Source organism: Vombatus ursinus, unplaced genomic scaffold (assembly GCF_900497805.2).
Source record: "Vombatus ursinus unplaced genomic scaffold, bare-nosed wombat genome assembly UNPS02014774.1, whole genome shotgun sequence".
Classification (NCBI taxonomy): Eukaryota; Metazoa; Chordata; class Mammalia; order Diprotodontia; family Vombatidae; genus Vombatus; species Vombatus ursinus.
The window spans coordinates 16,935,153-16,960,557 of NW_020954552.1; the positions used below are offsets into that span (position 1 = coordinate 16,935,153).

The 25,405-nt window shown below is 39.3% G+C and overlaps 1 protein-coding gene across 3 annotated transcripts in view; it reads right to left on the reverse strand.

Annotated features, from left to right (window-relative positions):
* Positions 1–25,405, reverse strand: part of RASGRF2 (Ras protein specific guanine nucleotide releasing factor 2) — a 318,717-nt gene that overhangs the window by 10,422 nt on the left and 282,890 nt on the right. For all 3 annotated transcript variants that reach the window (XM_027864223.1, XM_027864221.1, XM_027864220.1), the window contains exons 19-23: positions 25,147–25,259; positions 8,526–8,586; positions 7,606–7,709; positions 4,961–5,045; positions 3,429–3,626 (exon numbers count right to left, since the gene is read on the reverse strand). In XM_027864223.1, coding sequence (XP_027720024.1) covers positions 3,429–3,626; positions 4,961–5,045; positions 7,606–7,709; positions 8,526–8,586; positions 25,147–25,259 — 561 coding nt within the window. The remainder of the gene's footprint in view (positions 1–3,428; positions 3,627–4,960; positions 5,046–7,605; positions 7,710–8,525; positions 8,587–25,146; positions 25,260–25,405) is intronic.

The window sequence follows — 25,405 nt, forward strand, 5'->3', positions numbered from 1 at the left end:
TGTGTGTGTATATATATATATATATATAAAAACCCATAATATATGTGTATATCTACATACATATATAGTATATGTATATTTTATGTGTGTGTATATTTTTTAAAATTTCCCCAAAGTTCCTTTTACATGGGAAGTGTTTTATTTATTTATTTATTTGGTTTTTTTAGGCAATTGGGGTTAAGTGACTTGCCCAGGGTCACACAGCTAGTAAGTGTCAAGTGTTTGGTCTGAGGCCGGATTTGAACTCAGGTCCTCCTAACTTCAGGGCCGGTGCTCTATCCACTGCGCCACCTAGCTGCCCCTTACATGGGAAGTGTTGATCAAATATTTGTTGAATTTGAATGAATTGCATTTTTTGGAACTATGCTCAAAGGGTTATAAACTATGCATACCCTTTGATCCAGCAATACCACTGCTAGTCTATACCCCAAAGAGCCTTTTTTAAAAAGGGAAAAAAGACTTATTTTTACAAAAATATTGATAGCAGCTCTTTTTGTGGTAGCTAAAGATTGGAAATTGAGGGGATGCCCATCAGTAGGGGAATGGTAAAACAAGTTGTGGTATATGATTGTGATGGAATACTACTGAGCTTTAAGAAATGACAAACAGGATGATTTCAGAAAAACCTGGAAAGACTTACATGAACTGATGCAAAGTGAACAGAAGCAGGAGAACATTGTACACAGTAATAGCAATACTGTACAATGAATAATGGTAAATGACTTAGCTATTCTCAGCAATGATGATGATCCAACACAACCAATCCCAAAGGGTTCATAGTGAAAAATGTTATCTGTATCCAGAGAAAGAACTGATGTTATCTGAATATGGACTGAAACACACTAGTTTTCACTTTCTTTTTTTTTTTTGTTCGACTCTTCTTTCACAAGATGAATGATATGGAAATGTTTTACATGATTACATTCATATAATCTATATCAGATTGTTTACCATCTCAGGGAGGGGGGAGGAAAGGAAGAGAGGCATAGAATTTGAAACTTAAAATTAAAAAAAAACAAATGTTAAAAACTGTTTTTTACATGTAATTGGGAGGAAATAAAATGTTACTTTAAAAAGTAAAATAAATTGCCCTACTGGCAAAGTTTGATAGTATTCTTAAAGAAGACTGTGAAATGCTGGAATAGGAGCTAGAAAAAAGGGATGAAAATTACCTTTAAAAAGCAGTGATGAGACTTTGGGATCAGACTAGCAAAACTAGGAGATAGTTAAAGAGGGGGAAAAAAGCTGAGGCCAACTCTATTTACTCAATGACATTTCCCCTCTCTCCCCTTGGAGTATTCCAATCTCAATTTTAGGAGAAAGTGAGATGTACTGCTGCTGGCTTGGATTCTTATTACTTCATTGTGTTGGTTAATAAAGAACCAGACTGGAGAAAGATTAATGAAGATGGTAGAGTGGTCCATAGGACTTAGTAGTGACTGGGATATAGAAACTACAGTAGGTTATATTTCCAGTACAACCTATAGGCAAATGACCAGGGCAGAAACAAAGGAAGAGGGATGGGCTAGGATCGTAGACCCTGGCTAGATTTCTGAGTCAGGCCAGCAGTGCAGAGTTGACCAAGGGCAGTAGTGAAGGGGTTTCCTAGAGGGGCCAGGACCACAGATGCAGCCCCCCAGAGCTGCTGGCCAGGCAAGCAATTCCTGAACACTGGAAGAATGAGTTGTTGTTGTTGTTGTTGTTGTTGTTTTTAAGAGCTATTATGAGGCCCAGGATGCCCAAGACACAAACCCAAAAGAGAAAAATAACTCCAAAACACCTTTAAATAGCCTTAAAGAAAAACAAAGATTGTCTATAAGATCAATTAGAATCCCTGGAAGAAATAATGCAAGTGTCAAAAATGAGTTTTAAAATTGTATCAATAAAATGAGAGGGATTAAGGAAATAACTGACAAAGAAATAAAAGTTACAGAGATTTAAAAGGAGAATTAACATCTTAGCATGAAAAGTACAAAAGCTAACATAAGTAACATACTCCCTGAAAATTCTAATGGACCAAAGAGAAGTTAGTGATGCTACAAAATAATAAGAAATATTAAAAAAAATCAAAAAATTCAGAACCTCCCACCCCCAAAATAAGTTATCTTTTATTTTAAAAAAAACTGACCTAGAAAATAAATCAAGGAGAGATAATTTAAGAATCACTGGACTATCTGGAAAAAAAAAAGAGCCCAGATACCATATATCAAGAAATTACAAAAGAAAATTGCCTAGATAGTAGAACCAAAGGGCACTGGTCACTAACTAAAAGACACCCCCCAAATGAAAAGTCCTATTAATGTCATGGCCAAAATCCAGAGCTTCCAAGTCAAAGCAGCTTGAAAAAAAAGTTCAAGTATCAAGGAACCATAACAGTTGGGATCACACAAAAATGAACAGCTACCACTATTAAGGACCTTGCAATATGATATTCCAAAAAGCAAAAGATATAGGCTTACAACTGAGAATAATCTATCCAACAAAAATGAGTATAATCCTATGGGGAAAAATGGACCTTTAATGAATTTGAGAACTTCCAAGCATTCCTGATGTAAAGATCAGAGCTGAGTAGAAAGGAAGAAGGGAAAGGATACGCTAAGGAAAAAAAAAGAGAAGGAATGGGAGGAAGGAATTTATCTAATGTAATTGGGAAGCATAAGTAGAAATCTATACAGATGGAAAAGTGGTGAGATCTGGGATATCACTTGAACCTCGTGTTTAAGTAATGCAGTGATGTTAGGAGAACTAGAGAAAATGTGTAATACTCTAACAACATTCTAAAAATAAATAATTTTAAAAGACTCCAGAATTCTGATCAATGGAATGATCAATCATGATTCTAGAGGATTCATGATGAAACATGGTACCCATCTCCTGAAGTTGAAGGGATGGATGGGCTAGATATGAAGAGTAAGACATACATTTTTTGACATGGCCAACATGAGAATTTGTTTTGCTTGATTATGCATATTTGTTGCAGGGGCTTTGTCCCCTCTACCCCCCTTCCCCTGGGGGAGAGGAAAGGGAGAAAGAAAGCGAATGCTTATTAATTGGGGGGAAAAATCTAGACTAGCAGTAGCAAAGTGAGCTTTCTAGGAAGCTACCTGGGCCTAGGGATTTGTAGAAAAATATTCTAATCTGACAACTAATGAAGTTAGGTTTTCTTCCCCAAATATTTTTGCAAATGTTTTGGTTTAAATTATTTTTTTCCTTAAAATTATTGGTTTTGAAATGAACAGAAGGAAGATTAATTAGTGTCAAGAGCACAATAATTATCCAAGTGGGCACCTCACTTTGGCAACTGCACTGCTCACTTTATTAAATGATTTCCTAATTAGCAATATTTATCTTGGCACTCAGTTCAGTGGCCTCTACCTTTTAAGTGAAAGTCATCTTTGGAATGATATCTGTAGCTCATCGTTACTTACCTGTTTAGAGACTTTGGCCCAAGTTTTCTTCAGCCTGTAGATTGCACTTCTATTTAAGGCCGAGGTGATTTCCAACACTCCATTGTAGTTGTGCATGCATCGACAGATATCTGCAACAGCGACCCATTTCTCAATGGAATTGGCCCGGGAGCTGACATCAGCATAATTCATTATCTGGGAGGCCACAAGGTTACTCATCTAACATACAAAGCCAAGAAGAAGTGAGACTTAAAGGGAAGCATTTGGGAAAAACAAGCCTGTTATTTAACTCAGACAATAAAAGGAAGATGATAATACTACTCAAGGTGCAACTTGCTGCAGGCACTTAAGCTCCCTACAAAAATTAACTAATGAAACTTCATGCATCTCTAGAGTGGAGAGAGAAACTCTTTGCAGGGCCGGTGAATGGGATATTTTTGTTAATCATATACAGCATACATAGAGTCCCACTTGACAAAGAATTAGAATAGGATGCTTAACACCAAAAATAGTAACCATCACATATCCATTGTTTAGCATGGTGACTTGTACAAAGTGACCAGTTAATGTTTATTAAATTGGATATTAAACATAATTTAATTCTTTTGACAATTCAAAAGGGTCTTGAAGTTCTTCAAGGTCATCATTATGAGTCTCAATTATTACAGTAACACATAAAAAAGTACCATTTGGGAGAGATCTCTCAGTGGATAGAGGACTGCTGACCAAGCATGTGACAGGGCAGCCATAAAAGTTGATATGCTCTTAAAATGCAGTAGGAGAAAGAAACAAAGTATCCAGAGTGTGGGAGGTGATAATTTCTTTGATAAGACCATATCTGCAAGTTGTTCATTCATTTCAGTTCATGTCCAAATCGTCATGATGTCATTTGGAGTTTTCTTGGCAAAGATACTGGAGTGGTTTGTCATTTCCTTCTCCAGCTCATTTCACAGATGAGGAAACTGAGGCAATCAGGGTTAAGTGACTTGCCCAGGGTCACACAGCCAGTGAGTGTATGAGGCCAGACTGGAACTCAGGAAAATGAGTCTTCTTGACTCCAAGCTTGGCACGCTCTCCACTGCTCCACCTCGCTGCCCAGTTGTTAATGCTGTGGAGTCACGTCTGATTCTTTGTGACACCATTTGGGGTTTTCTTGGCAGAGAGGTAAAAGGTGGACCAGAGATGGAAAATTACCCAGATCCATTCATTAAGAAAAATGATGACAACTGAGGTCACATATTGCCCTGCTGCATTTTGATGAAGAGATATGCATTACCAATATCTCATTAAAGTAGCAAGAATTTTTAATTCAGTTTGGAACCTTCTACTTAGCCACACTTGAATAGCATCAAAATGCTAGACACTTAGTCATGAAACCAAAAGTAATTGCTTCTTTTTGTGCTCTTGGAGGATTTTAAAGTTAGCTTTAACGTTCCATCACCTCTGGATTAAAAAAAAATTAAAGCATTTGTTTTAAAGGGGGAAGGTTTAAACCTTGACTTTCACATTCCTGGAGTGTATCCAAAAGTCTTTTACTTTTTATGATTACTCACATCATTAAAGTGCTGGCTGGTTTTCATAATGGAGGGTGTTCTTTCATTTTTATCCAATTTCATCCAACCCTGCCCAAGAAATTCTCTGAAAGTTTAAGAAACAAACAAACAACAGCTAAGGTCAATTGGCTTTAAAAAATGGTAGATATGAAAATAATAATGATGATAACACTAGCTCATATTTATATAGTACCTTACAGTTTACAAAGTCCTTTCATATTATTAATTTTAATAATATTAAATGTATCAACAATTCTGGGCCTTGTCCAGGATTGATATGCCCCACTTCAGTTTTACTGAACACCTTAGATGGTTTCCACTCTAATTTATAATAGCTCACAGCTATAATTGTTCCAGTTTTGCCATCTCAGGGCCAGTAAGAGAAGGATTTTTTCAGTTTCTCATTTTCTTACACAAATGTTTGGTACTTTCCCTGCCATAAGATCACTACAGAGACATTTCTGATTGCCAGAAAAGACAAAATAATATAAACCAATGAATAGAGAAATCAAGTAGTATTCCAGAAACCAAAAATATTCCCATGCCACTAAGCTTTAGCTAAGTCAGAGACTCAGTTTGAATTCCCAAGACCAGACACGCTGACAAAAATTGTCAATTGCGAGCAGCATCTTTTGTATCCTTTCCTTTTACCTGTAAGAGGGATATCCCACATTCCTCAACCCCAATTAATTCAACTGAGAAGTTGCTCCATACCCTGATACCTTTATTAGGGAAAACAACTCTTTGACTGAGTTATGGAATCTGTCAAAAGGGTAAACTGTGTATGGACTGAATGAAAGTGGATAATGCCACAAAGGAAAAAAATATCTTGTAGTTAAATGCAGAGGATTAGTTGTACCCTGTGAGGCTTGGATAAAACAGCAAGCCAATTGGTAAACTGGCATTATAATAGCAGGATTGCCCCAGAGAGGAAATCATTGAGGGGGAAGCAGGCAAACTCTCTCCTTTTGCCCCTTAACCCTCGATGGAAAGCCTTGTGACATTTGAAAAGTTGAGAGAACTGGACTTTCCCATCAGCACTGATGTAGTATCGTTGGAGCAGCAGTGACAGATGGTAGCATCTACACTGGGAACCAACAGACACGCTTGAACTAGACACAGAAGAAGGACAGCCTCAGGACTCTACAGAGGGCAACATATACCAAAGGGAAACCATGAGGACTCCACAAAGGGAGAGAAGGAGTTTCAATAATCAAGAGGGAATGGGAATAAGCATTTATATAGCACCTACAGTGTGCCAGGTACTCCACTAATTGCTTTTTACAAATATCTCATCTGATCCTCATGATAACATGTTAAGCTGCCCATTTCACAACTGAGGAAACTGAGGAAAACAGAGGTTAAATAAATTTCCCAGGGTGATATACATAGTAGGGGTCTGAAACCAAATTTGACCTCAAGTCTTCCCGATTCCAGGCCCAGTTCTCTCTCCATTACCCCTCCAGCTGCATCAGGAACTCTGAGCTGCCCCTTTGTCACATGTGTTTTGTAAGCTTGAACCCATTTCCCCCAGGGGTCTTTTGTGTGCAAGAGTAGGTCACAGACTTGGGAAGGGGTGTTTTTACTATAACATCTTAGTAAATACTCCTTTCTAAAACATAATTAAGTCTGGCTGGCTGGTATTCAGTGAGGGCTCCTGGGCAACAACAGTAGAAAAACAGCTCCTCAGGGTTACTCCTAGAATTCTGAGGGGAGAAATAGTTACCCTTCGGGTACCTGACATGCCAGGATGAGGAGGCATTGGAAAAGTAGGCCCAGATGGGTGCTCTGTCTCCATCAGCATCAAGGCATGTCGAGTTTGGTAGAGCTGTGATTCACTGGACTGAAACCACCCAGTCTAATTTGCCCAAAGCCTTCAAGGTTCTAGTATTTACCATTCCTAAGCCTACATGTTCATTCACATGTTTCTCAGAAGCAACTCTTCAGATCCTTAGCTCAGTGCCTGGCCCGAATAGGTGCTATATAGATACTAGGTGACTGAAAATATCCCCTAATAATCCCCTAACTCAGAGGTGTCAACCATGTGGCCAAGTGCAGCCCAAACCAGATTAAAACATAACTGGGAAATATTTAACGAGATAAATAAAAATACAGTAATAGATAAAAATACAGCAATAGATGATATTAAATTTTAAAACTAAGTCAACATGTGGCCGGCAGGGATCCCTAGGTATGGATCAGTGGCCCCTTTTTGTATCAGAGTATGACAGGACTGTCCTAACACATTCTCTGCCGGCCTCAGGTCAGTCCTTTTGTTTGTTTGTTTGTTTTACCTTGAGGCAAGACAGGAGCCAGAACTATAGAAATTCTTGCAGTGATTCAAAAGAATTGAAAGGGAAGAGGCTGCTGCTGGCCCAGATAACTAGGGAAAGATTTCTGTGGATTCTGAAATCTAGGGGCATGTCGGGGACTGCTTAAGAGTTGACACAGAGAAGCAAGGCAGCCTCTCACAAACATAAACAGGCTTGGAATACATTTCAGTAGGATCAAGTCAACATTTAAGCCTGCTCCTGCAGAGGGTACCCATGCGCATTGGCACGGACCTCTCCAACAACTAGAGGCAGGGATGCCCGCCCAAAGAGCAACTCTAGAGGTTCTTGGGAGCTGTGGTGGTGGGCACTTACTCATAGGGGATGCTCCTGAACACGATGTGATCTAACAGCGTGATCTGCTCAGCAAGTTCCATGGCTGACAGGGTTTCAAAGCATTCCGCTTTAGGACAGTCAGGCTGCAAGAAAGCAAGAGAAATTCAACATTAACTATATAAACGTTTCTTTAATCTTGTCGTCAGATCATAGAACTTCAGCTAGTAGGGACCTCAGAGTTAATTTACTCCAACCAGCCCATTTTATAGGTACATAAACTGAGGCCTAGAAAAGTTAAATAACTTAGCCAGGTTTATACAGAACAATAATGGATCAGTCATGATTTGAACCCAGGTCCTTTGTCTCCAGTGAGAGTGGTTCTTCTGCAGTCCGAGCCTGTCTTCTAACTCATTTGGGTCAGGACTGAGAGCACACCACCACATTTTACTTCTACTGTGGCAAAACATTGGCTTTCAGCTTCCATTTCTGAAACAAGTAGGTTTTTAAGAGCTCAAAATCTTCAAACCCCAACACTGATCACTGAACATAACAACTCTAAGCCAGGCTTAGAGATGGTGACAAGTTCACCTCAGAGAATCGGCCATACAGTGTCATCTCATATTTAGAGAAGGTTTAAGGTTTACAAAACGCTTTCTCTCTTTTTTTTTAATTAAATTTTTTTCTATTAAAATGCATGCTTGTTAATTAAAAAAAAATTAATTAAAAAAAAAGAGAAAGCACTTCGTAAACCTTACAACTTCCCTCCTGCCCCTCCCACTGAGAGACAAAGAGAGAAAAAAAACCTTCATAACAAATTGAAACTATGCCCCCCAACATAGTGATGGTCTTTTCAAGGAGCATCCAGTCAAATGCTAACTCAATGGCTACTCTGTGGTAATGGCTACTCATGCTCAAAGACTTAACCTATGGTGATGGGATAAAAATGTGGGCACACTTACTATTTGGATTATATCCTCCATTTTGAGGTGAGTGTCGTCCTGATCATCTTGAGAGAGGGCCCTAAAAAAAATAAAGACCAAAATGTCCTACATAAAATAGATTTTTAACTATGGGCAAGAGTGAAAAGTATTTTAAATACATCTCAGTTCCCCCCCGGTTGAAAGGTATGTAAGCTTAGGTCCACGAGGCTGGGTAGAACTGAAAAGTACTCAAGAGGAACTGGTTGTATTGATGTGTTATTGTTCAGTGATTTCATCTGTGTCTTTCTCTTTGTGACCCCACTTGGAGTTTTCTTGGCAAAGATACTGGAGTGGTTTGCCATTTCCTTCTCCAGTTCATTTTACAAATGAGAAACTGAGGCAAACAGGGGTAAGTGACTTGCCCAGGGTCACAAAGCTAGGAAATATCTGAGGCAAGATTTGAACTCACAAAGCGGAGTCTTCCTGATTCCAGGCCTGGCGCTCTGTGCAACATGGCACCACCTAGCTGCCCCATCTGTGGAGACACAGACTGGCAATTGCTGTTGCAGATGCTACTCCCACCACTACTGAAGATCCAGAAAGGAAAGTCCTTGGCACCGTTAAATGGTTCAGTATTGGAAACTTACATAATTTTATCAGTGGAAATGATATTGAAGATGAAGCATAGCATCTTCTTTGCCACTGTACCCTAAGAACCTTGGGAATCTTCCATCTAACTTGGAGCTGAAACATTCCATACACATTATCTCCCCTACTAGAATGCTAGCTCCTTGTGGGCAAGGACTGTCTTACTTTTCTATTTCTATTTAGCACAGTGCTTTACCCATAGCAAGAACTTAATAAATGCTTTATTCATTCATTCATTCATCCATTCATTCATTCATTTTTTGAGTTGTAAATAAGTCATTAAGTCTTCAGGCCATTTAAGGGTGGTATGAAAACAGCTCCCAAAAATATAGTGCTTAAAGAATCTCAAAGCATTTTAAACATAATTTTTTAATGTTATGAAGATAAGATAACATTTGATAATAACCAAGCTTGTATATATTGCACTGATTAAGCCAGAGAAGATATCTTGGTATGGTGGGAAAAGCACATAATGCTTGAATTCTAATCCCAGTGTTTCCACCAAGCAGGTGGTGAATTTCATAGTGCCTGTACCAGACAAAAGTAAATACACCAGTGAAAGCTCACAAGCAGTTCTGAATAGAGGTGGACCCCAGGTTACTTTGGTCCAGGGGTAGCTTTTCTGAGGGGCTCACATACATGAGATGTTCCAGTTGATACAAATACATCAGGACATGAGGGAGTTCATTTTATGATAAAATAATCTCAATTTGGATGATACTGCTTTTGTTTGGATTACAAGTCTAACTTTTAGGACGTGGGTTCATTTCTGGGAAAGATGGGTCTATCTGCATTACCAGGCACACCTTTAATATTTGGCTACTGTAGCTTACAAAAGTACTCAGTGAATGCTAATTCATCCAAGTAATGATGAGTAGCAGAGTATGTGACAGAGGACTTTCATCTAAGATCATCACATTCACATGGTTTTAGCTCATAGTTATTATTATAATATATAATAACACACATAATTATGTATAGGAAAGGAATAACATGATACAAATTATATATTATATAATGTAATATATAATTATATAACATTGTATAATTATATCATACATAAGTTATATCATATATAACCATATAATTATATACTCTATATAATTCTAATATATGTAAATTGAATATAATAATATAATTATAATTACAATTACAAAAAATGTAATAATAGTTATTATAATAAATAATAAAGAAGTTAGGATCATATATTTAGACCTGGAAGGTCTTAGGATGGGCCAAAGAAACCAACTCTTTCATTTTACAAATGAGGAATCTGAGGTACTGATAAGTTAAGTGACTTGCCTCAACAAGTAAGTAGCTGAGGTAGCATTTGAACCCAGGTCTTCTCAACTACCAATCTAGTACCCTATCCACTATACCAAGCTCTCATTATAGGAACTATGAGCTAAAATAATGATATTTGGAAATCCATAAGCCATCAAAGTTTACCATATGGATAAGAAAAGGCACATCCTATGTGAAAGTCACATGCTCCGCTAATCACCATTACTTAGATGAATTAGCATTCACTGAGTACTAATAGCATGATGGGTGCTTCAGAAAACAATGATGCACTTGCTTTGCTGTTTAGTCTTTTCAGTCATTTCTGACTCTTCGTGATCCCACTTGGGGTTTTCTTGGCAAAGATACTAGGGCAGTTTGCCATTTCCTTCTCTAGCTCATTTTATAGTTGAGGAAACTGAGGCAAACAGAGTGAAGTGACTTGCCCAGGGTCACACAGCTAGTAAGTGTCTGAGGCCAGATTTGAACTCGGGAAGATAAATCTTCCTGACTCCAGGCCTGACACTATTAAATGTGCCACCTAGCTCCCTGATGCACTCACTACTCTCAGTCTAAATGGATGGACAAATCAAAACAACCATAAGGAACTGACCAGTGTTTGCTCACAAAAAGGAAGGAAGAACCATTCATTCCTCTTCCTTCAATGAAAGGAGAACCTTGCCTGACTTACAGGCATACGTGAGGGATTATTCTATTTTCCACGTCACTCAAATCAGAATGAGCTGGAGCACTATGAAGCTTCATCCTGAATTAGATTGTCATTAAGAAGCAAATGGACTTCTACTGTCAACTGGGGCCACAAGTCTAGGGTGCTTCTTCTATATCTAGTGTCTACATAAAGATGAATTAATATATTGTTTACTAGGGAAATTCCTGGATGATCTTCAAGCACAACTACTAAAAGACCAGGTAATCCTCCTACAAGGCCATCAAAGAGCAGTTCTGAATCAGAGAATGAGGAAACAGGATCTTCTAAACGAAACATGAGTAAAACTACTGAATTAAGGTGCCCTTTCACGGGCAGAGAGCAGCCTTGGAGAAGGAAGCCCAAACAACTTTTCACACAACACAGCTACACAAAGTTACGTACAAATATGCCCAGATGACCCTCAAGTCTCCTCACGCCATGGTTCTTTCTCTTCCCCCTCATAGCTTTATTCTTTAGTCTCCACTGCCTCTCCTTCCATCTATTTCTCAGGGCTCTGACTTTCGGCTTCTGACTCCACTATTTGTCTGAAATGGTTCTCTCCAAAGGCGCCAATAACACATTGTTACATCCAAAGGCCTCATTCTTAGGCCTCCTTCTTCCTGACCTCTTTCAATATCTCACATTGTTTATAACTCGCTTCTCTGGGTTACGTCTCCCTCCTTGGTTTTTATGATAATGCTTTTTCTTCCTATTGATATGACTGATCCTGCTCTGGAGTTTCTACAGGATTATCAGGCATGCCCTGCCCACTTTGCATGGGTATGCTTCAGGGCTCCGTCCTGGACACCTTTCTATTCTCTCTATAGACTCTAAGTAATCTCATCAGCTACCACAGGTTCAATTATGATTAGTTCCATGCAGATGACTCCCAAATAGCCATCCCTTATCTGTCTCCTGAATCCAGTCCTATATCTCTGATGGTCTATTGGGAGTCCCCCACTTTGATGTCTTCTGTGCATCTCAAACTCAACATGTCTGTGCAAAATAGTCAATTAGGTTTGTATTTTATTTTATATTATATTATAATTATATATTTGTACCCTAGAAGTCAGACATCCTTGACTCTTCACTACTAATCACCACTGACATACAATCAGTTGTTAATTCTTTTTTTTTCTTTTCTTTCTTTCTTTCTTTTTTCTGGTGAGGCAATCGGGGTTAAGTGACTTGCCCAGGGTCACACAGCTAGGAAGTGTCAAGCATTGGAGGCTGGATTTGAACTCAGGTCCTCCTGACTCCAGGACTGTCACAGTTGTTATTTCTTGTTGATCCTAATTCTACAACATCTCTTGCACCTGTCCCTTCCTCTCCACTCACATGGATAACATCTTAGTTTGGGCCCTTACTGCCTCTCACTTGGATCAACTGTAGCAACCTCATAATTACTGTCCTTGTCTCCAGTCCCTTTCCACTTCAATGCATTTTTCCACTCAGCTGCCAAACTGATACCATGACATGATAGGTCTGATTGTGCCACCTCCTTCCTTATTCGAGAAGCTTCAGCGGCTGCATGAAGCCTCTAGGATAACATACAAACTTCTCTCCTTGGCATTTAAAGCCATCGCACAATCTGGCTTGAACCTGGTTTTCCAGGCTGATCACATAGCATTCCTCCTCATGCACTCAATGTTCCAGCCAAACTAGCTGCTGCCCATACACTTTTCATCTCCAAACTTCAACTCTGCTTCTTTGCTCAGGCTGGCCCCTCCTGCCTGGAATGTTCCCCCTAATTTCTACCTCCTGGAATCTACTGCATTTCACTGCATAATTGTCACAGATTTTATGCCATTTTTTTTTTTGCAAAAAAAGTGGGGTGCGACTATTATGTGAAACTTTAAAAAATTATGCCAGTATTACTTAAAAATCATTTCTTACTAAACTGTCTTTGATACAAGATTAGGATGCATGAAATACTCATGAATATGAGTTAAAACTGAATACAGCGCGTGGGCTGAGAATTCTAGGCTCCTGGCTCTCAATGCTGCAGGAGAGATAAATGCATATCCATATGCCACTGGTGAATACGTTGCTGCTCTGTTCACCTTTTAAGTGGCATGACAAGCAGAATTATGCCATGTGAAGATTACGTGATGAAAGATTATAAATCAATTTTTGGACTGAAAAAGAAAAAAAAACCATACCAGGGTGTGGCGATTGTTCAGTGGTGATGATTATGTGGTGAACTATGGTAGGTCAGGAGCTACCTCCTATAACAGGCTTTTACTGATTCCCCCTGTTGCTAGTGGTCTCCTACTCCACAAACTTACTTTGTAGATTGCTTGTATTTACCTACCTGGGTACATATTATTGTACTCCCAGCACCCACCCCCAGTAGAATGTAAACTCCTTAAAGGCAGAGATTTTTATTTTTGTATGAATCCCCAGCATCTAACATGGTGCCTGATAATCCAATGGTACACAAATAATCCAAAGGATCTGGGATCTCATTGGTGGGGACATTCTCCTGTTCGACCTGGCAAAGATGCAGGCCATCTGTGTCTGCCAGCCCTGTGCAACTCCAGTTCATCACCTTGTGTAGATTTGCTTCAGAGGATCCACCTAATGTGTTGGGGTTACAACTTGATTTTGTTTGATATTGACAGGACACCAGTGAAACACATAGGCCTTCCAACAGGCATCCTTCACTCTAGTCACCACACTGGAACGAGTACATCTACAGGAGACCTGTGCTGGAGGGGACATAATTTATTAAAGGATCAATATGCAAAGTACCTGAAGGAGAAAAAGATTCAAAAGGTATAGGAAAAATCCTGGACACTGTTAATACCCAAAAAGTGACCAAGAAAACAACAATGACTACTGACCTATATGCTTATGCTCCCATCTATACAATATTTTTGTGTCCTCTGTATACAAATCAAGGGGCAGCTAGGTGCTAGGTGGAGAAATGGATAGAGCATGGGGCTTGGAGTCAAGAAGACCTGAGTTTAAATCTGGCCTCAGACTTACTAGCTGTGTGACCTTGGGCAAGTCACAAATCCTGCTTGCACCTCAGTTTCCTCATCTGTAAAATGAGCTGGAGAAGGAAATGGCAAACTGTTGAAATTTAGAGGTTTAAGGGTGCTGGGACCCCAAAAATCACAGCAGGTGGGTTCTGTCTGACTGAATTTGATCCAACCCTTTTTTCAGCTAAAGGCAAGGTTTATTAAAGATCTGCCATATTGGCCAGACTCTTAAGGAATCTGAACATTTGTGAGCTATTGGCTAGATTATAAGAATCTGATGGAGACAAGATGGACCTTATATAGGGAAAGACTGTGGGAGGGATCTAAGGAGGATCTTGATGGGAGTGAATGGGGTCTAGATAGGGTCAAGAGTGGGAAATAACCAGGGGCCATGGGGAGGTAATAGACAATAGAGGGCTACGCTCAATTAAGAGTAACAAAGAATTAAGAGATTGGGCATTGAAGATAATGAAAGGCCAGTTGATAGGATTATAGCCTCATGCTAATGCTAGAGATTTGGCAGGTGTAGGAAAGTCCAGGGCTTTTCCTTTCCCCATCAAAACCCACTCCAGTATCTTTGCCAAGAAAACCCCAAATGCAGTCATGGAGAGTAAGACATGATTGAAATCACTGAACAACAATACAAATCAAGGGCATTTTTGATGAAGGTGTCAGTAGGGAACAAATAGGCTTCACAAGCGATATTTAATAATGGAACCCACTTTTATCACTTTGTAACTGACAGAAAGATGTGGAGAATTTGAGATTATACTCTTACTCTTCGTTGATACTCAACAATCATTTGGTTTGGCAGCATGAGGAAATGTTAGAGACTTAGCTGGATAGGTCAAAGGTGATCTCTACTCCTATCAAGTGTCTTAGGTAGAACATTATATTGAATGACTTAGGAAATGTATTCTTTTAAAAAAAAAAAAATTGCTCATTGATTGGGCCAAATTCTCCATATACCTAAAGTATTTTCTGTTTGTAGGCTATACAAATTTTACTGAGTAGAATTCTACTGGGTAGTAGGATACTGGGAAAATTTTGGTATGGACCTAACAGAACGTCTGCTATGACCGGAGGGAAAAGATGTCAAACTTAGAGTGAGAGTAAGCTTTGATTTTCAGATGGAAATGTGCTCAAAAGGTGTTGGGTTTGTTCTCTGGGCCTTTTTTGGTCAGAAGACAGAAAAATAAACATTTTAAATACAGGGTGTCCCAAAAGTCTATTCAAATCTAAAACTGTACTAAGACTTTCGAAACACCCTCTATTGTAATCTGTGGCCCAGATTCCCAAATTCTGGCTTTACTGGAACTAGATTCAACCTCCAGATCTGCTCCAATATCATTCTCTTTGGTTTGTGTCTCCACCCAGAATTTCCCTAAGAACCTCAGAATCTGTCTCATTTTTTTTCCCTACCTGTATTTCCTCTGAGAATATCAGAATATAAGAGAGGCCCAGAGCCCAGGGAAACATTCAAGCTAACATTATCTCATTTACAGTAGCCCTTATTAAACTCCAGAGAAAAGGCAAAACATAATAAAAGTGTCAGAAAAGACTTAATGGAAAGAAGTCTCTTAGTCTAGAACTATTCACTAGTGAGGGAAGCAGCAAGGTTCAGTAGGAAGAGCTCTAGGTTTTGAGTTGAAGAACTGAGTTCAAATCCTTATTCTGTTTTGATTAACTATGTAAAATTGGGTAAATCATAACTCCTCTGACTCAATTTCTTCATCCATAAAACGAGGGAGGCAGGCTATGTGATTTCTATGTCTAAATTTTATTATGATTCTGTGGTGATGCTCTTTTTTTACATTAGTTTGGGTCAAGAATTTAAATTTCCATTACATGCAGTCTGCTAATATTCTCTTATCCCAATAGATTTCAAGTTTGTTACTGTCCTAGAACTTTGTCTATTAACCATTTGAATAATCAGAATATTTTGAATATTACTGAACTATTTGAATAATATTTGAATTGAAATAATCGTTTGAATATTCAAAATTATAGCTACTGCACCTTTGAGATTTTGAAACTTCTTTACAAATGCTATTTCATTTTATCTTCCTGACACCCCTGGGAAGTAGGTACTATTGTTACCCCATTTTACATATGAGGAAATTGAGGCAAATAGAGGTTAAGTGACTTACCCAGGGTCACACAGCTAATACTCTCCAAAATTGGATTTGGACTCTGGACTTCCTGACTTCAATGCTCTTTCTAGTCAACCATGTGGCTGCCTCAAATGGTTTTGGTGATTCCACATTGGGCCTTGTGAAATTTTGCAGCAAGTCTTTTACTGAATTTTAACCTACAGCAGATGGGCGTCTTTAGAATGTCAGTCCACTTTCTGTGGTTTTATAAGACTAAGTAAGATCTCTCAGATAGACTGAAAGATTTAGAGATTAATATCAAACACTCTTTTCTTCTGATATCTTTAGAAACGCAAAGGTCTTACAAAGGGATCTCTGCTTACTCCCTTCTCTGCTGATCTTGCTGGAACATGGATTTACAGTTGCTGAATAACTAGGTTGATTTGCATTGGAGAATTAAGGCCATTATGTAAGTTGTGATGAGACTACCGTGATTACGTTATCTTTCACTGTATTGTTATATGGATCCTGACATTCTTTTGATTTTCAGAGCTTGACAACGGACTAATCAATCTTGAATGTGGAAAAATTCACTAGAAAAAGTGTTTTAGCTACATTATCATTGATAAGTAATAGCTTACCATGTGATGTTTGATGTCTTCTTCAACTATTAGCATTCTATCCTATTTTCTTTCTGGGCTGAAGTTAACTAATAAAGGGAGCTACTTTGATTTCAATTTGTTTAAATTCATAAATCTTATTTCTTTGCCAGACAACTTGCTCAAGTCAAGTCAACGAGAATTTATTAAGTATTTGCTATGTGACACTCACTATGATAAACACTGGGGATACAAAGAAAGGCAAACATATAGTCTCTGCCCTCAAGGAGCTTGCCTTCTAATAGAGGAGACAACATGTAAACAACTATATGCATACAAGATATATACAGGAAAGATGAAAGGCAATCTCAGAGGGTGCCATTTCCTTCTCCAGTGGATCGCCTTTTGTCAGAACTCTCTACTATGACCTGTCCATCTTGGGTAACCCTACGATGGCATAGCTCATAGTTTCATTGAGCTATGCAAGCTCCTCTAACATGATAAGACAGTGAGACTTTTGGGAGTCTGTTGGACAACAAAGAGATCAAATTAGTCAATACTTAAATTAATTCGGGATATTCATTGGAAAGTCAAATACTGAAACTGAAGCTTAAATACTTTGGCCACATAATGAGAAGATAGGACTCATTAGAAAAGACCCTGATGTTGGGAAAGACTGAAGGCAAAAGGAGAAGGAACTGGCAGAAGATGAAATGGATAGATAGCATCATGGAAACAATGAACACGAGCTTGGACAGACTTTGAGAGATAGTGGAGGATAGAAGGTCCATGGAGTCACAAAGAGTCAGACATGACTAAAAGACCAAACAACAACAACAAAATCTCAGAGGGAAACCATTAACTGTGAGGGAGTGGGGATGAGGAGGGATTGCAGAAAAAGCTTCTTGAAGATGGGATCTGAGATGAGACTTGAAAGAAGCCAAAGAAACCAGGAGGCTCTTTTTTCCTTTCGAAGAGTGAGAATCTCTTCACTTTACTTAATTAAGAAAAGGCTCACCTACAATCATCTTCTGGCAATGATTAAAACCTATGGTCTATACCCAGCAGGCATTTGATATCAGGATACATGGCCAATAGCCACAGCCTCAGGATCTGAGCCCATTCTAGGGGATGCCTCTGTTTTCCTATGAACTCTACCTGTTTTCCCAGACTCAAGACCTTGTCAACCTGAGCCAGCAGCACTAACCAGACACCACCTGGCAACCATTGGCTGACCTTACATTTGAAACTAATCTGATACACTAGCCTAGGAGTTCTTAACCTCAAGGATTACCAAGGAAACCAGTTACACTGAAATGGAGTTATCAAAATATTTTTTAGAACTTCACAGATCCCAGGTTAAGAACTTTTGATTTAGGTCCATGTGGGAAGCTAGGAAATAAACATTTCCTTGTTATCAGGGTCCCAGGCACTTCCACATGTGGAGAAAGTGTCAAAGAATATAAATATATTCATATATTATATTTATAAATATAATTTATAAATATATAATAGTTATAAATATATAAATATAATAGATTATAAATATATAAAGTATCAAGAACAAAAGCACACTTTCTCTTTAAACATACAAAATACTTAATATTAAATTCTCCTTGTATACTGTAATTTTGACAATGTAACATGGAGTACTCACTTCCCAGCCTTTTGGTGTTCAAAGTGTCCAAGACTTCAGGCGGCATTCAGGAGAGTTCAATGTACAAGATTTTTCCCGGGGACAACACAGCAGGATATAAATATCCACTGAAGTAACCCATCTCTCCAGACCTGCACTGTTCTGCTATATTTCTTCCTCTGGGCTTAAACTGACTTGAGTTCACCTGTTTTTATATGCTGCCCACCTGCTTGCATAGTTAATTGTACCATCCCCTGACTGTGATAATGCATTGGATGGTAGAGGAGGAGATCTAGTACTTTTTTTAAGGTTAACATAAAAGTCATGGATATAATCTTAATACTTTAAGTACAATTTAGATGGAATCTTCAGTGTGTGTCCTGCTTTTATGTAAGATAAAGAAAACATAAACGTCAGATCGTGATTTGTTTTGCTGATAGATAAGTTATACACAGATAAAAGTACGATAGACTTTTGTTCCTCAGAACAGGCCTAGAATTTCATATAATGTTTTCCCCAGATGGTAATGATGATGGTGATAAAAATAGCAAAAATCTATATTAGGCCCATATTAGGCCATATTAGGCCATTAGGAGATGATCCCAGAAGCCAGGGGTGGACAGTCTTAGGACAAAGACAGTTTAGTCATCAGATGCAGACTGTCTGCAGCAGCAGAGGCAACCATAGCCATGAGTTCAGAAGGGAGGAGATCTGGTCCAGCTCCAGCACAAAAGCCCAATTCAGAAAGTGAGGCTGGAGACGTCAGTAAATAGAAGAAAATGCCCCCAAACAACAGAGAAATACTATGGGTAAAGAGAAGCCTGTGAGGTGAGGTGAAAAGAAGAGAATTACTCCACACGTACAAGCGGGGCCTCGAGAAAAGAAGGTTTGGCCACAAAGACTCCGAAACTAGAAACTAGAAAAAATGAAGCAAGTGATAAGTGAAATCGGAGCTCCGGAGGGGAAAAAACCTGGAAGAATTAATGGCTTAGAATGGAAGGTGGCAAACCTTACCCTAGGAATGGGGCTTGCTGAAAAACAGAACGGAGCATAACAGAATTCAGTGACATCACAAGACAATAAGAAATATTAGGAACAAGTAAAAAGACTGAGAAAAAAAGAAAAGAAAATGTAGGTAAGGGCTGCCCTTAGCTAGGTATAGGGTCATATAGACTCAATGACTCAACCTACCCTCTCACCTCAACCGTTTAGTAGAGGGGCACAGAGAACCAGTGGATGAGTCTGAAGAATTGAAGCCCAGTAGATGGCAGCAGAGAGCAGATGAGTAACCAAGGCACCTAGTAATGCCCCTAGGAAAGATGGGCATAACATCATTAAGTGATGATAATAAAATGGTAACATCACCAAAGGGCATCAGCATCCTTGCACCAATGGAGATAAGAATTTCCCTGGCTATGCATGTGTCCTGGCCACACATCTCTCCGTAGCATAGCCCCTCCATACATGTGTTCAAGTCATATGTGTTCTCTGCTTGTGTTCTTTCCTCACTCGTACAAAGTTACCCATGGGAGATTGTTCCCCACGTGTATAGGAAGGGAACTTTTATTGTCACTTTATTTGCTTTGCCATTTGATTACTATATATATATATATATACACATATATACATATATATATACACACACACACACACACACAAATTAATGTTTCCTCTGGCTGCCCCTGGTCCCTGAGTTACAGTTCTGACTGGAGGATGATCCACAGAGCGCCATGACCCCGGGGCAAGTTTTCTAGGGCTCTCTATGCCTGGTCCTACACAAAATGGATTGAGCTAGCCAAACTCTCAGAACTCTGATCTTCTAACCACTAAGGTCTCATCCCAAGTTGGCTACGCTTCCAGATGTTGCTGTTGTTGAGTCATTTCAGCCGTGTCCAACTCTTGGTGACCCCATTTGGGGTTTTCTTGGCAAGGGTACTGAAGTGGCTTGCCACTTCCTTGTCCAGCCCATTTTATAGGTGAGAAAACTGAGGCAAACAGGGTTAAGTGACTTACTCAGGGTCACCCAGCCAGTAAGTGTCTGATGGATTTGAACGCAGAAAGATGAGTCTCCCTGATTCTAAGCCCAGTGCCTGTGGCCTGCTGAACTACAGAACACCTATCTCTGGTTTCTTTTTCTCACTTTGCCGTTATGTTGGGCCAGAGGGTAGATAATTGGTCATTACTAAGAGTTGTGGCCTATGGTAGATTGTGATGAAAATTTTTGAGCTGCCAGGTATAATGAGATTCTCAAATCTTTCTTAAACCTTAATTCTTCTTTTTCTGAATTTCATGTAAATTTATTTTTAGAAGTAAAAACATTCAAAGTAACAAATTTTTATTATAGAAGTGGTCACACAAATATTACTAAGTACCATTACAATTACATCCTGCATTTAAATTAGAAACATCATTTATATACTAGTAAAAAGGGAATAACACCACTTGTAAGTCTGGGATTTTTCCCCTCAAGTAAAATGAAAATTACCAGACTGAAAGATTGTTGATGACTTAAGTAGGAATCATGAGACCTGGATCCTAGTTCCAGTTCAGCCCTTGAACATCTATGACCTTATGCTAGTTATTTTACTCCTTTTGGCCTCAGTTTTCTCATCTGTAAAATGGAGAGGATGGACCAAGCAAAGCAGAGTGGATAGAGCACGAGGTTTTGGGTCAAAGGGCCTCATTCACAGTCTCTCTACCTGTGTGATCTTAGACAAATTGCTCGATCTCATTGAACCTCAGTTTCCTCCTCTGTAAAACAGGGTAATTGGACTAGATGGCCTCACCTTTGAAGTCCCTTTCAACTCCAGATCTATGATTCCATTCAAGGGTCTACAGAACTTAATTCTGAATAGTCTTTCCCCAGGCCATCTGTGCTGCCTCCACGTTGAGCTCTGCTACATTTCTGCTCAACCAGAGCACTGGCCCCTCTAAGCCCTGCCTTGGTCCCTGGCTCTCTGGACGAGGGAGTGCATCTGACTCCACCTAGTCCTACTTTGGATAAAGGAGGAAGCCTGCCCTGGCCCAGATACTGTAGCAGCATCCTTCAACTCTGTTCTGTACATCTGTATGGTTGTGTCCTTGGAATTCTTGACTTTGTACATTTACCTGAAGCATATCAACTGTCTGATCATTAAGTCTAATTCTACCCTTCAAAACTTCATTGACGATTTTAAGCTAGCATCCAGGCTTAGTTTCAATAAGTCCGTGTGGTCTTATTGACAAATGTACTCCTTCCAAGGAGCCTGTCTGTATCACATCAGCTCCTTCCAGTGGCCAGAAGTAGATGCATTCTTCCTGATTCAGAGTCTGAATTCCCTTTGAAGTCACGTCTTAAGTTACCGTTTCCTGGCAGAGAAGACACCTTCAGCTTAAGGCTCATGAGCAGAGCAGAGATCAAACCATTCTCAGCTCAGGTTACTCATTCTGCCTACTTCCCCAGGTCCCCACAGAGGAGAGCTAATCCCCAATCTCCTACCCACAGTTTTAGAGCATCATTAAACCTATTCAACCCTCAGAATGATAAGAGATCATTTCCACCAAATGAGGAGACTGAGGCCAAGAGGCGATGAAGTGATCTCCCAGGTATTAAAAGACAGAGCTGGGATTTGAACCCAGGCTTTCTGATTCCAAACCCAGCACTCTTTTCATCTTACATCCACTTTCCATACCACTTTTCCACTCTTACCATCATACTGGCACCCTAAAGGGGAATCACTCCTTCACAGATATAATCTCTCATAAAATGAAATCAAGGCTTCTTTTCTTAAAATCTAGAATTATATCCTGAAAACAATGGAATAATAGGAGCTTTTTGCTGATGTAAGTTTTTCACTTTTTAGCAGGATTGAAAGCAAACATGGTCTCTGTACCTCTGCAGTGTGCCTATGAGATCTAGCTATGGACTAACCAGTGCCTAGCACTTAGTAGGTGCTTTATAAATGTTTGATGACTTGACTGGTTGTCAAACAAGGAATTAAAGGCAAACTGATGGGTAGACTGGGTTGGTTATTGGGAAATAGGGGGCAGAGCTGGTATTGAGCAAGGGAAGCAGTAACAAGATTTAATAAAGGTACAAGGTAGCTACACATGAAGGGGCAGTGGTTTACAGCTTAAGGGAGTCAGAGATATGGACAAGAAACAAGGTTCCTCAGAGTAAGGGTCAGACCTACAAAGTTCTCTTGGAGCCAAGCCTAGAGGAAGTCAGGAGAGGTCATTCATGACTGCTCCAACAAGTCTCTTAGCTGCCGCTCCCTTTGAGGTTGTGTTTCTGATCTGTCAGCTCAGCTCCATCAAGCCTGGCCAATGTAATCCAGAGGTAAAAGGTCTACTTTCATTTCTAGCTGGTTTCTATGGGTCAGAGTGCTGTTCTAGGTAAAGGGTCAGAGGAAAGAGTCAGAATTCTTCAGGGACCCAGAGAATGGCACTTTAGCCTCCTTTTCATCATGGGCACTGTCTGCTGGGGCTAGCTCAGGGACCCTGTTACAGCACAAACATCATCAGGCTGTCCTGTGACTCTGCTAAGAGATTTTCTGGTGACCTTGTAATTCCCTGTCATACATCATCGAGAATCACTTCAGTTCACACTGAACTTGTCTCCCACGCTCCCCAGGACTCTGAAATAGTGCAATAACAGCAAATAAAAATGCTGACATACTAACCACAGAGTAGCATTTCTGGTCAGGGAATACACATTATGAAGTCTATATACGGACTCTGCTTATTCATGTTTAAAAGATTTTGAAGCAAAAAAACAGACTAGTTCAAACCCATTGTAAACTTGCAAAACTGTCCCCCAATTTACAAGCTTCATCATCTCTTTTCAAGTCCACTGTAAATGATGCCATTATAGGCTTAGAGTACTTTTAAAGACTCTTGAGAAGAAGCCTGGTGTACTGCCTAGACAGGTAAGTGATGCAGTAGACAGAAGGCTGGACCTCGAGTCAGGAAGAGATTCAGTTGTTTTTCAGTCATGTCTGACTCTTTGTGACCCCATTTAGGGTTTTCTTGGCAAAGATACTGGAGTGGTTTGCCATTTCCTTCTCCAGCTCATTTTACAGGTGAGGAAACTGGAGGCAAACAGGGTGAAGTGACTTGCCCAGGGTCACACAGCTAGTAAGTGTCTGAGGTCGAATTTGAACTCAGGAAGATGAGTCTTCTTGACTCCAGGTCTGGCGCTCCATCCACTATACCACTTAGCCTTCCCCAGGAAGACTTGAGTTAAAATGGTTTTCAGACACTTATTAGTAGTGTAACCCTGACTCAGTTTCTTCACTTGTAAAATGGAGATGATAATAATAGCACCTAACTCACAGGGTTGTTGTGAAGATAAAGTGAGATGATACTTATAAAGTGCTTTGCAAACCTTAAAGTACAATATAAATGCTAGTGGGAAGAGGAAGAAGAGGAGGAGGAGGGGGAGGGGAGGGGGAGGAGGAAGAGAAGGACAACATCTACAACAACTGAACAACTTCACTGGGACTCAGAAGACCTCAGTTCAAGCCCCAATTCTGACACCTCTTAGGTGTGTGACTGTGGGGAAATTACATAGTCTCTCTGAGCCTCAGTCTCCTCATCCATAAAATGGAGAAAATACTTGTACCACTTACTTTACAAAACTGTTGGGAGAAAATAACTTATTGAAACTTAAAGCACTATAGGAATGTGAGCTATTGTTATTAAGTAATGAGACTGATACCACTGAGGACAGAGGTGGCAATCAGCTAAAATAACACACACACAAAAGGGATTTACATTATAGCCCATTACATCAAGAGTAGTTGACTATCAAAATGAGTTTTACAGATGGCTAAGGACTCTCCTTCTCTAGCTATTTTTTAAGAATATTTGTCTAGAATAACAGAAATAGTCTGACTGGCAGTTGGGTAGGGGGGCTTCATGAATCTCAAAGGTCCCTCTTTATGATTAGCTAGTTCTGTTATTAGCTAATTTCTACCTGTTCCATACAGATACTTACTTTGAAAAACATAAGCAATATTATAGCTCCTAATTGTTCCAAAAACAGTTCTAGACAGCTAGATAATGCAATGGATAGAGCACTGGGCCTCAAGTCATGAGGATATGAGTTCATTTCTGGCATCTGACACTTATGAGTTGTGTGACCATGGGCAAGTCATTTAACCTTGCTTGCCTCAGTTTCCCCATCTATAAAACAGGGTTGATAATAATAGTACCTACCTTGCAGGGTGGCTGTAAGGATCAAATGATACAATATTTGTAAAAGGCACTTAACACAGTGCCTGGCACATAGTAGGCGCTATATAAGTGCTAGCTATTATTATTAAAACAGAAATCCCCCCAAAAAGGGAAGTTGACAGGACATTATCCATTAATAAGCAAGCACCATTACAGCCTTGTTTTGTGAATTCTTGTCTTCGGAGTCATTTGGGGCTGTGATCATCTTCATACCACTAGCACTAATTCAAATGAGATAACATACGTATAACACTTTATACCCCTTAAATATATAAATGGTATATATTATTATTATATTAAATTATTATATTAAATTATTATTATTATTATACTAAATATATAAATGGCTATATAAATGGTAGCTATTATTTTTTTTCTGGTTCTAGAGTTTGTGGCATTTGAGGGGACAGACCTACTTTGATAAAATATGGTTCATGAGGAAGTATGACATAATTAATAAAACAGAATGACTCATCTTGCAATGCCTTTACCTCAGTATATTACCCGTGGCTTTCCTTTCTTGGGGCAGAAGGTCTGGGTCTCTCAAGACTTCTTCCAGCAAATTTAGGACATTCATCTTTAGTTCACTGTTGAGTTCAAAATCCTACAAAATAAAAATAACTTTAGTCTAAGAGTTTAAGATTTGAAGCGGTAAGTCCTAAACCACGTGTCACCATTTTCCAGGGTACATTCCTATATAACCAACTAGGCCTTGGTTTATTTAGGTTATGTTTTTAAACACTCTGCACA